The 12,813-nt window shown below is 41.5% G+C and overlaps 1 protein-coding gene across 1 annotated transcript; it reads left to right on the top strand.

Moving 5' to 3' along the window:
• The first annotated feature begins 6,493 nt into the window (after positions 1–6,493).
• LOC149087383 (uncharacterized) lies at positions 6,494–8,184 on the top strand. Its single transcript, XM_089231914.1, has 2 exons — positions 6,494–7,441; positions 8,041–8,184. The coding sequence occupies exons 1-2, from the start codon at positions 6,494–6,496 to the stop codon at positions 8,143–8,145; spliced, it is 1,053 nt and encodes a 350-aa protein (XP_089088040.1). The 3' UTR covers positions 8,146–8,184.
• The last annotated feature ends 4,629 nt before the right edge of the window (positions 8,185–12,813 follow it).

Below are 12,813 nucleotides of genomic sequence, written 5' to 3'. Positions count from 1 at the left end.
TCTTAACGGATACCCCCCCCCCCTCAAATACTGTCATTTTCCATTTTACGGCGAAAAAATTGTTTTCCCGTTCACAATAAAAGTAGGCAAAGATCTGGACAGAATAAACATTAAAATCAGTGAATCATCAAGTTAATGAATACGAGGTACGTCCGACGTCACCTTATCTTGACTCAATTGATATTATAAATGAATTTTCAAATGAAAGTAAAATTAATATTGTATATGTAAATATCATAAGAAATATGCGTGAAAATTTCAATCAGTTGATGATATATTAAAAAAAAACCATTTAATTATATTTTATTAAGTGAAATTTGGATAAAAATTATGAAATTAGATTTATATCAAATACCCGGGTATTATATAATTTGTAGGACAAGAACTAGGAATAAATCCGGAGGAGTAATAGCATATGCATAAAAAATTATCATGCTGTAAAAAAAATCGATTTGTATATCACTACAGCAGAAATAACTGGTTCATATAATTCTAATCTCGATTTGTGTATAATACTGATTTATGGAGCACATTATTTTCAACCAATGCAATTCATAACCGAATTTCACTAGAATAGAAGAATAATATGTTAAATATATAATTATGAAATTAAATAATAACAAAGCCATTCTATACGATGGCATAAATGCTATAGTGTTAAAAATTGTTTGTAAACACCATCTGCGGTTTATATCACATATTATTTTAATAATACACATCACATATTATTTTAATAATACACATCACATATTATTTTAATAATACACATCACATATTATTTTAATAATACACATCACATATTATTTTAATAATACACATCACATATTATTTTAATAATACACATCACATATTATTTTAATAATACACATCACATATTATTTTAATAATACACATCACATAATATTATTATAAAATACTTCAATCACTGAAGGTACTTTTATTGAAAAACTTAAATATGCCATTGCTAGGCCTATTCACAAAACTGAAAATATTAATAATTATAATAATTATCGCCCAATGTCGATACTTACCAATTATGTTTAAAGTCATAGAACAGCTTTTATGAAAATGAAAATTATAGATTTCCTTAACTCTAACTCTTATTTTGCACAAAACCAATTTGAAAGTCTTGAAAAAAAAACCACAGAAATGGCAGTTCTAAAACTCACTGAATACATTTACAAGAATGTCAACAACAATAAAAAAATCCTTACTATCTTTTTTTTTGGATTTATGTAAAGCATTTGACAGCTTTGATCATAAATTGGCCACCATAGCCGCTGTGGTGGTCGAATGGTTATAGTGACGGACTCGCGACGCGAGGATCCGGGTTCGAACCCCACAGTGGTGGTCGGCTGAAGTTGGTTTTCTGTGGTTCCCAACTTCAAGGCGCAAATGCGAGCCGATCTCCCCGTTATAAAGTCTCGCCACAGAGAGCAACAGTCCTACAACGATAAATTATTCAATCATAACACTTCACTCATAGTTAGAAAAACTGGTGGCAGATGGTAGCACTACACATAACAAGCGTTACAGAGAAACAAAAAACTTCACGTCAGGTTTCACTACACGTACACGCACATTCCCGCATGTAACGATTCGTTGGGGGTGTGGTCGCATGTGTGGTGTAGCAGCAGTAATAGGTATGGCCTCCAAAAAATAGCTCGGGGATCCATGATGTTCTTAAGTACAGACACCTCGTTGGGCAATTTGCCTGTTGTGGCGTTGTATTTGTATTACTTCTGGACAAAATCTATTAGGCTGATACACTGAAGAGCCAAAAAAACTGGTTCACCTGCCTAATATCGTGTAGGTAGCACGCAGAAGTGCCGCAACACGACGTGGCATGGACTCGACTAATGTCTGAAGTAGTGCTGGAGGTAATTGACACCATGAATCCTGCCGGGCTGTCCATAAATCCGTAGGAGTAAGAGGGGGTGGAGATCTCTTCTGGACAGCACGTTGCAAGGCATCCCAGATATGTTCAATAATGTTCATGTCTGGGGATTTTGGTGGCCAGCGGAAGTGTCTAAAGTCAGAAGAGTGTTCCTGGATCCACTTTGTAGCAATTCTGGAAGTGTGGGGGTGTCGCATTGTCCTGCTGAAATTGCCCAAGTCTGTTGGAATGGACATGAATGGGCGCAGGTGATCAGACAGGATGCTTACGTACCTGTCAGCTGTCAGTCGTATCTAGACGTATCACTAGGGGTCCCATATCACGCCAACTGCACAAGCCCCATACCATCACAGAGCCTCCACCAGCTTGAACAGTTCCCTGTTGACATGTAGGGTCCATGGATTCATGAGGTTGTCTCCATACCCGTACACGTCCATCAGCTCGAAGCAATTGGAACCGAGACTCGTCAGACCAGGCAACGTGTTTCCAGTCCTCAACAGTCCAATGTCGGTGTTGTCGAGCCCAGGCGAGGCGTAAAGCTTTGTGTCGTGCAGTCATCAAGGGTACACGAGTGGGCCTTCGGCTCCGAAAGCCCATATCGATGATGTTTCGTTGAATGGTTCGCACGCTGACACTTGTTGATGGCCCAGCATTGAAATCTGCAGCAATTTGCGGAAGGGTTGCACGTCTGTCACGTTTAATGATTCTCGTCAGTCGTCGTTGGTCCCGTTCTTGTATGATCTTTTTCCGGCCGCAGCGATGTCGTAGATTTTTACCGGATTCCCGATATTCACGGGACACTCGTGAAATGGTCGTACGTGAAAATCCAAATTTCATCGCTACCTCGGAGATGCTATGTCCCATCTCTCTGCGCCGACTATAACACCACGTTCAAACTCACTTAAATCTCGATAACCTGCCATTGTAGCAGAAGTAACCGATCTAACAACTATGCCAGACACTTGTTGTGTTACATAGGCGTTGCCGACCGCAGCGCCGTACTCTGATTGGTTCCATATCTCCTTATTTGCATACGCATGCCTGTACCAGTTTTTTTGGCTCTTCAGTTTATAAGAGGAAAAATACACGACTGGTTTAAAAGCTACTTAACGAACAGAAAACAGGCAATTAAAATTAAAAATTAAACAGGATCTTTTAAGCGAATAGTAAGCGGTGTTCCACAGAGATCGGTACTGGGAGCGATACTCTTTTTGATTTATGTAAATGATATACAACACTTACAAATCAATGGAAATGTTATAAGTTATGCAGATGACACAGTGCTTTTCATTTCGGATAATAATAGCCTAAACCGTATATATAAAGAGGAAAATTATATGACAATAATTTCACAATAGCTACAATACAATATATTGACTCTTAATCTAAATAAAACTAAATTTATGCATTTCCAATTACATAATAACGGAAACATAGAACCAATAACAATGCAATATCATTTAGGATATTGCTCACATAATAACTGTCGCTGCACCGGAATAAATGAATTCAATGTGCGAAATAAATTGCCCAGGAATCGTTTTCAATAAAAACCTTAAATGGAAGTCTCAAGCGGTGATAAAATAAGTAATAAACTAAAATGCATCAATACCAGGATTTACTACTTGAAAAATATTATATCCCTAAATTTCTCCTTACGACTTATTTCGCGTGGATTTTACCAGTCATGCAATATATAGATCGGTATATGGGTATGGGGCGGCGGATTGATTTCCCAGGCCCTCTATCGACTATTGAACTAAAAAGAATCCCCCATATAATAAGAATAACTTTTTCATAAACCTCATTCAAATATGCCAATTCCTTCAATTTTTATGAATTTTTTATTTGAGTTTTTCATGTGAGTGAATGGAGGAAGTAAAAATACATTTGGAAAGTTTTGATCATTTTTCCATTGCAAAAAAGAACAGTTTATAACTTAGAAATATTTTTTTTCCCTACACCATGTGTCTAATTTTTTAGGATCGGCTTTTACACGAGTTTCCAATTTTCTATCGTTTTAGTGGTTCTCAAGTTGGGGGATCAACTTATACACGAGTATATAAGGTACTATATGTAAATATTTCAGTAGTGCATCGTACATCTTTCAGGACAGTATTTAAGACAGTCTCAGGGACTAAGATAGTGGTAGGGAAATTAAATGGAATCAAATGGTCCGCGGGCAAAATGCTTCCTGTCAAGGGGGGTTCCATCCGGCCCGCTAAAGGTGTTCTGGTACAAAAGTATCATTACACACAACGCAATAAAAACCTTAGCTGGCCATATTTCCTTCATAAAAATACAGGAGATAGGAAATCGGTAGAGGTGAATGAAAATTTATAATTCACCAAACATATACGTTTTATTGGTCTGTTCCATTCTTTGCAAAAGTGATAATTGATTATATATTCTATATTATCATAATTATGAGTCAGTCTTAAAAAAAATCTTAAATTTTTTATTCTAAAAGTCAAGCCTCATTGAGGATAAGAGAGAATACGTGTGCGAAAAAGTATATAAAAAAGTTGAGACATCCAAAATTGTAGAAATGTACGGGTCATATAGTCACATATATACATACAAGTTTCCAGTTCGCGAGCGTCAGAAATACGGCATATCTGGCCCATGGGCTGAAAAGTTTGCGTGCTCCTGGACTAAGACATCAAGTTTGTAACAAACTCGTCTTGTGGAAAAGACAAATTTTCCACAACAAAATGTTGCTTTCTTTCTTTCTTTGTTCTTTCAATTATTAGTATTTACTGCTATATTTTACGCTAATCCAATGTTGTGTTATTTCAATATGAAGAAGAATGGGGCTCTTTTAATCTCGGTGCTGTGAATAGCGGTCACGGTCACGCCAGCATTAAATCCACATGCAAAATTTGTTTATATCAGGTTGATAGATGAAAATTCAATCGAGGCAAAGGTAATTAATCAAAGTATCAGTTTCCGATAAGAAGACGCGACATTTATCGGGGAAGGATTCCATTAAATCGGGAAAAACTTCGTATCTCACAGAAATGTATTGTATTCTTCTTTTTTTTTACGTTCTACTTCACTTTGTTTCATTTCCTAGATGCACATGAAGATTAATTAAATGAACACACACATGCAAATTCAAACGTTTCTGTGTCCTTTATATTCGCGCCTGATTTTCAAACAGTCAGAGAGAGAATAAGAATGATGACTCATTTCATCATTTCTTTTCCGATCCGTATCCCAGAAGTTTCTCCCGCAACGAATTGACGTCTTTGTTTGTGCAGGCTTCGAAATGAATCCACACAGTCGCAAACTCATTCATTTCTGTTCCCCCTTCATGGCATTCGTAGGAAGCCCATTCATCAGTCTCATCTATCTCTTCGACACCTGTGACCGTTATTAGTGTCTACATATAGGATTTCTCTTGACGTTAACTATAGGCAGTTTTTTTTTTTTTTTAAATTCAGTATTCGATGGGAAAGATTCAATATGTCTTGCAGTAGTTTCCTTGGTACATATTTGTAAGAAATGAGATGTAAATTGGCACGAGAAATGTCTGGTAAGAGAAACTGGAGTTTTAGTTTACAATAAATAAATTCCGCAAAGTTATATCGAGGATGAAAGAGAAGCGCAGAAGTTTTTTACTTCGAGTGATGACAGATGTTGTGTCATCAAAGTATGTTTTAATGTATACTTTTGTAGATGGCTGGTACTCGATGATAAATCATATTCGAAAACCATCATCCATTCAAAAAGACACTATCAAATACTTCCTTCAAGTGTGTGTGTGTGCGTGCGCGTGTGTGTGAGAGAGAGAGTGTGTGTGTGTGTGCGTGCGTGCGTGCGTGCGTACGTGCGTGTGAGAGAGAGAGAAAGAGAGAGACAAACCATCCTTATCTACTTCGAAAGCCGGGTTTCCCTAGAAGCAGGTTATCTGTGCCGTGTGCAGGGTGAGAACGCTGATTGGTTAAAAAAATTGAATTTCAAGTTTTTAACCAATCCCCTGCCTCACGCTGCACACGGCGCAGAAATCCTTCTCTTGGAGAAACCCTGCTTATAGCAGTGTTCACCTATAGCCTGGCAGTGTCCCAACCCTTTTTTTCGCCCTGCCCCATCTAAGCATCTTGTAAAATCCTCCTGATGACCCCCCTCCCCTATAAAACACGCATACGGGGAAAGGGGATATGCTGCCCAAGATGATTAAAAATTGAAGAAAAAAAAATTTTTTTAAGTTTAAATATTGAACCTTTGTTATATATGTGTTATATTTATATGTATGACTTGGCAACAGCGCACAGCGCGAGCTTCAATGAGCGCGCGCCGTTCGATTGCTGTGCACTCGAGTTCTAGCGGCCATGACGGTCGGTTGTGTTTCTCCGTAGCTATTGTACTAATGTTGGAATAAAGCGTATTTATGCTATTGTGTAATTCCGAATGCTCCTCCAGTCTGACTCTTATAAATGTCTAGTGAGAGACATTTCAGTGGCGACGAGTACGGGATCTATCGTCATTCTGCAGGAGTTGAAAATCATCGTCTCGGCAGGACGGGAACAAGATAGAAGCAAGCGCTAGCGAGGTAGGCTTAGTTTCTTCAAGCGATTTCCTCATACGCTCCGGATGGCAGGTTTCGGTATAATTGGCGAATTCGACCGCGCGAAAGAACCGTTTTCGGAGTATGCCGAGCGATTGTATCAGTATTTTATTGCGAATGAAGTTACGGATGATGTCCGCAGACGTGCGATATTCCTATCGCTGGTGGGTGCGCCGACGTATGGCTTGATAAGGAGTCTGGTGTCCCCAGCCTTACCCACGGAACGAACGCTAGCAGAACTGATAGACGTTCTCAGGAATCATTTTGAACCGGCTCCGTCGGAGATCGTAGAGCGGTTCAAATTTAACTGTCGCTGTAGGAAGCCGGGAGAGTCTGTGCCAACCTTCATAGCCGAACTTCGAACTCTCGCCAGGTTTTGCAGTTATGGGCGTACTTTAGCGGAAATGCTACGAGATCGGCTCGTATGTGGGATAAATGATGACGCTATTCAGAGAAGGCTGTTGGCGGAAAGAGATCTGTCTTTCGATCGGGCGTCAGAGATCGCGATGTCGATGGAAGCGGCCTCGAAAAACGCCTCTAACCTGCGTGGTGACAACGCGTCTCCAGCGGAAGTGCTGTTTGTAAAGCAGACGCAAGCGAAGCAGCAACGGAAAAGTTCCAGAGGTCATCACCCGTCACAAGCCAAGGTTATGTTTTCCTGCTATTCTTGTGGTGCAAAAGGACACAAGTCCTCAACTTGCAAGTTTGCCAAGAGTACGTGCTATTCATGCGGGAAGACGGGACACTTAGCCAGAGTATGCAAGTCAGTGAAGAACAGATGGAGTGTTGGAGTCAAAGGCCAAGATCGTTGTGCGAACAGAGTGAATCAAGTCGACCAGCTGGATAACTCGTCTCCGGCGTTCGATGTGTTGACGTTGAACTCGATGTCTAATTTCCCACCACCTTGTACCGTGCAAGTCGTGATTGAAGGGCTACCTATGGTAATGCAGGTGGACACGGGAGCACCTTTTTCGGTGATGCCTTATTCGATGTTCAAGAAGCACCGATGTCGATTTCCACCTTTGAAAGAGACTCGTATCAAGCTCAGGTCGTTTACAAAGCATAGTCTGAAGATAGTGGGCGCGATGGATGTTTCTGTGAAGTACGAATCCAAATTGGAAATTCTTCCGATCCTTGTGGTGGATCAGTGTTCCGTGATCTTGATGGGTCGAAACTGGATCCGCGAACTAGGGGTGTTGAGCACTATTTATTCGGCTGGCTCTACAAACACGATCCAGGTTGACGTGAAATCTTCGTCACGGGACTTGCAGGCCGTGTTGGATGAACATCAAGAACTGTTTTCGGGGGGCCTCGGGAAGTTGAAAAAAGTGAAGGTTCGTCTGAAAAGAAAAGACTGTGCTTCACCGAAATTCTTCAAAGCTCGTCCCGTGCCTTACGCTTATAAGAAGAAGGTAGAAGAAGAAATAAGTAGACTTTTGGATTTAGGCGTTCTGGAACGAGTGTCGTCATCGGAATGGGCGACACCTGTAGTACCAGTCCTAAAGGCGAACGGTAGGATTCGCCTGTGTGGTGACTTCAAGCTCACCGCCAACGTTGCTACAGATCTCGAGAGGTATCCGTTACCCAAAGTCGAGGATTTGTTCGCTCGTCTTTCAGGGGGAGTGACTTTTTCAAAGATCGACTTATCGGATGCGTACTGTCAATTGGAACTGGATGAAGCTTCCAGGGACTTATTGGTAATTAACACTCATAAAGGGTTGTTCAGGTACACGAGACTGCCTTTTGGTGTAGCGTCAGCTCCATCAATGTTTCAGAGAGAAATGGACAAGCTCTTGCAAGGGCATGAAAATGCGTTGTGCTACCTCGACGACTTGCTGATAACAGGCAGCTCTGTTTCAGATCATTTAAGGAATCTGAGCAAAGTGTTGTGTACTTTGCAGGAAGCTGGTATCAAGTTGCATCCCTCGAAGTGCTCGTTCATGCAGACGTCAGTAGAATATCTGGGACATAGAATCGATGCAGAAGGACTACATCCAGTGCAAACGAAATTGGAAGCCATTGAGAAAGCTCCTGAGCCAAAGAATGCGGATGAGCTGAGGTCTTTCATAGGTTTGCTGACGTATTATGCAAAATTCCTTCCAAATATGTCCTCTATGCTAGCACCATTGTATAAGTTGTTGAATAAGAATTCATGTTGGAAATGGACTGAGCAGGAGAGGAAGTCCTTCCAAGAAGCAAAGAGAAGATTGTCTACGTCTTCGTTGCTGGTCCACTTCGATGAAAGTAAGGAAGTGCGTCTCGAGTGTGACGCTAGTCCGTACGGAGTAGGAGCTGTGTTGTCTCATCCTTCAGCTGTGGGCGATCGTCCTATTGCTTTTGCGTCTAGATCCCTGACGAAAGCGGAAAGGAACTACAGCCAAATCGAAAGAGAAGCCTTGTCGTTGGTCTTCGGGGTTACACGGTATCGGAAATATCTTCTGGGAAGAACATTCACTTTGGTAACCGATCATCAGCCACTAGTAAGCCTGTTTTCTGAGACTAAACCAGTGGCTCCAATGGCTGCTTCTCGCATTCAGCGATGGGCGCTTGTACTATCAGGGTACTCGTACAACATTGTGTATCGGAAAGGATCTTCTCATGCTAATGCTGATGCTTTCAGTAGGCTACCTGTGCCGACAAGTGTGACTGATTCTCCAACGCCTGCTGATGTAATATTATTGTTGGAATCTATGGATGATGGCGCGGTGACCAGATTTCATTTCCAAAAGGAGTTAGATGCTGATCCTGTTCTGTTGAAAGTGAAGAGATACATAGCACAAGGCTGGCCCAGGCGTGTAACGGCTGAAATTCGTCCTTTCTGGCTCTGCCGAACTGACTTGTCAGTGGAAAACGGTATTATTATTCGTGCGAATAGAATATATGTGCCACCAAAGTACAGGAAGTACGTGCTGTCGGAGCTTCATGGGGGTCACCAAGGTATGGGTGCTCTCAAAGCCTTGGCTAGACAGTCTGTGTGGTGGCCGAATATTGACAAGGACATTGAGGACTTGGTACGTTCGTGCATCGATTGTCAAGTCGAAGCTTCCGTTGCTCCATCAAACTTGGCACCATGGCCTTCCACAACGGAGCCTTGGAGCAGAATTCATATCGACCATGCAGGCCCGTTTGATAACCACATCGTTTTGTTAGTAGTGGATGCTGCCACTAAGTGGTTGGAAGCAATTTCGGTTTCTTCGACATCGTCAGCTGCTACGGTCGCTGCATTACGATCCCTCTTTGCGAGATTCGGACTGCCCAGGACAATCGTCAGTGATAACGCAACATCGTTCACTAGTCAGGAGTTCTCGGATTTCCTTCGTAGGAACGGAGTCATCCATGTCCGAGCTGCGCCGTATCACCCGCAGTCAAATGGGTTGGCTGAAAGAGCGGTGCGCTCCATGAAGGATGCGTTGAGGAAAATTAAGGGCGGCTCCTTCCAAGAAAGGCTTGACAGATTTCTGTTTCACTATCGAAGGACACCTGTCTCATCAACTGGTCAAGCTCCTGGTACGGCGATGTTCAACAGAGTCATGAGAAGCAGGTTGGACCTGTTGAAACCGGGTAAACATCTGGCGAAGGATCCCTATCTCAAACTCAAGTTTGCACCTGAGGATAAGGTATGGTGCAGAAACTACGCAAGTGGCCCAAGGTGGATGCCAGGAACGGTCTCCGCTTCAAGGGGTAGGGTCATGTCGGAAGTTAGTACTCCTTCGGGTCACGTGGTTCGGCATCGGGACCAATTGCGTCAACGGCGTTCGGTGTCACCTTCGCGTTCAGCTGGTTCCGAGGTATCTCAGCAGCCCAATAAATCAGAGGGGCCCGATGAGACGGAGAATACCGAGTCCATCAGAAATGAACCAACGAAGGCAAGGAATCCTCAAGCTGTTGATTCATCACCTCCTCATCTGAGGCGATCACAACGTCGCAGGCGACCACCTGAAAGACTAGGTGTGTAGTGAGTTGCGTAACTGAACTCGTGCATTGTAGTGCAGACTTTCTTTTAGAAGGGAAGGTGTTATATATGTGTTATATTTATATGTATGACTTGGCAACAGCGCACAGCGCGAGCTTCAATGAGCGCGCGCCGTTCGATTGCTGTGCACTCGAGTTCTAGCGGCCATGACGGTCGGTTGTGTTTCTCCGTAGCTATTGTACTAATGTTGGAATAAAGCGTATTTATGCTATTGTGTAATTCCGAATGCTCCTCCAGTCTGACTCTTATAAATGTCTAGTGAGAGACATTTCAACCTTAAAGGCAAATTTAGCAAATTTAAGAGTTTTTAACTTTGGAAAAGAATTTTAAATTAACAAGAAAAAGATTGAAAAACATTTTAAGAAATTTTTCAATATTTAAACTTTAAAAAATTTTTTTTTCTTCAATTTTTAATCATCTTGGGCAGCATATCCCCTTTCCCCGAATGCGTGTTTTATAGGGGAGGGGGGGTCATCAGGAGGATTTTACAAGATGCTGTGGGCAAATTTAAGGTTATAAAAAATATAAAGGGTATAAAAAATATTTCCATGAAGCCCAATGGTCAATAAGTCGTGCTCTGGCATCTTGATAGTCGCAGTCTTAACTGGTCAACCCAACGGGGCCCAGGGCTTCGAGGCAAATAGGGAGCCCTACATTATTGGAGAATTTTACTTATTCTGTGAGATCATATTTTCATTAAATAGGAATTTTTATTTGTACTTGAATTAAATATGGCACATTAATATTATAATGTGCATCATTAATTAAATATATGTGCATCCTTAAATATCATTCCGGGTTAAATATCATTAAATATGGCATTTCATTAATTTCTGAATTATTTTTTTGCCACTGCATATGAATTTCTTTAATTCGGAAATTATCTTTTCATTAAATACAGATTTTCATTAATTCTGAAATTATTTCCTTATCATATATCAATTTTTTCATCAATTCTCCAATTATTTTTTCATTAAATATGAATTTTCATTTATTGTCAAAATTATTTTCCCACTAAATATGAATTTTTCATTAATTCTGAGAAATTATTTTTTCATCAAATATATGAATTTTCATAAATCATGATTGCCCCCTTAAAAACCAAGTTGCTCCTCCCCGCCCCAAAATCATTGCCTCCCAGTGGGGGCGTGGACCCCACGTTGAGAATCACTGATCTGGGGGCAATTTATTAAAGTTTTACATGAAAATGCGTGTTGTGTCCAAGATTTTCCGCCGTCGATTGTCATTGTGCTGAATCGTTTCATTTGGTGAGTAAATTTTAATCGAGTTCAACAAGGGGTTATTCAAGTATTACGTCAGCATCGATGGGGGGGGGGGGTTTCCGGGTTAGCTAACTTTTGATGACCGGGGGGGGGGTTTAAATGATGCTTACGTCATCAATCACCCTTTATAAAAATATGAAATATTCTTGATGGCATCTTACTGGGTGTGCCAAAAACGTGACAAACATTTCGCTAGTTTGTGGGCACCTGAACTAGCATTCCCCCTATTGATAAGCCCTCTGCAGAGCCACTTTAGTGACCTTTAAATGTTCCGCGGATCCTTCAAGTGATCTGGGAATGTGTTCGGTCCACTCAAGTGTTCTAGAAATGTTTCGCGGACCTCTTAAGTGCTCTTTAACTGTGCCACGCGTCACTTAAATGATCCGTAATTATGCCGTGTATCACTTAAATAATCTTGGAATTTGCCGCGAGTAACTTGAATGATGTAGACTTTGGGAAGAATATTTTCAACACCAATGGCAGCAGCTGTGCGGCCATGTGGGTATCGGGAGGGATTCGCGTCACGATGACCTGGGTTCGAATCCCACCGGCGGTGCAGCTGTGGTTGGCTGAAATTGGTTTTCTGATTTCAGGAGCAAGCGCGAATCGATCTCCCGTTAAACAGTTTCGCAACGAATCCTTCAACCCGGGCCGCAACCAAACACAGAGATTGGCACTGTCGCATAGGGCAGGTACCTGTTTTAGCGCCGTCGCCCCCCCCCCCAAAAATTAATAATTTTCAACGTAATTTTTAACGAACAAAAAACCAATTCGGGAAGTTTTTTTAGCACAATGCGCTTTTCTTCAGTTATTCTTTCACTGGAAGAGACAAAAGACGAATAAAATTATCATATAACCCAGGAGTTCTCAAACTGCGCACCGCAGCGCCCTGGTGAGCCTCCAACTTTTGTCAGGGGTGCCATGGAGCAGCGGCCCGACAAAGGTTTTTCGAAGAGATCCTTCGTTAAACTGTTCTGGGGAGTCACGGATAAGCGTTTAATATGGCAAAGGGCGCCGCGTGTGGAAAAATTTCGAGAAACCTCCAACACATAAACCATGTGTGTATGGTGGAGAAGCCCAAAAGTAGGAA

The sequence above is a fragment of the Pholcus phalangioides genome, unplaced genomic scaffold (genome assembly GCF_987345545.1).
Source record: "Pholcus phalangioides strain wild (caught in Gottingen) unplaced genomic scaffold, Ppha-v1.0 ptg000004l_1, whole genome shotgun sequence".
In the NCBI taxonomy this organism is placed as follows: domain Eukaryota; kingdom Metazoa; phylum Arthropoda; class Arachnida; order Araneae; family Pholcidae; genus Pholcus; species Pholcus phalangioides.
This window is presented reverse-complemented; position numbering and strand designations above follow the sequence as displayed.

Coding starts and splice junctions, on each gene's coding strand:
- LOC149087383 (XM_089231914.1), top strand. CDS start 6,494: ATGGCAGGTTTCGGTATAATTGGCGAATTCGACCGCGCGAAAGAACCG. Junction 7,442..8,040: donor ACACGGGAGCACCTTTTTCG/GTGATGCCTTAT, acceptor AGATCTCGAGAG/GTATCCGTTACCCAAAGTCG.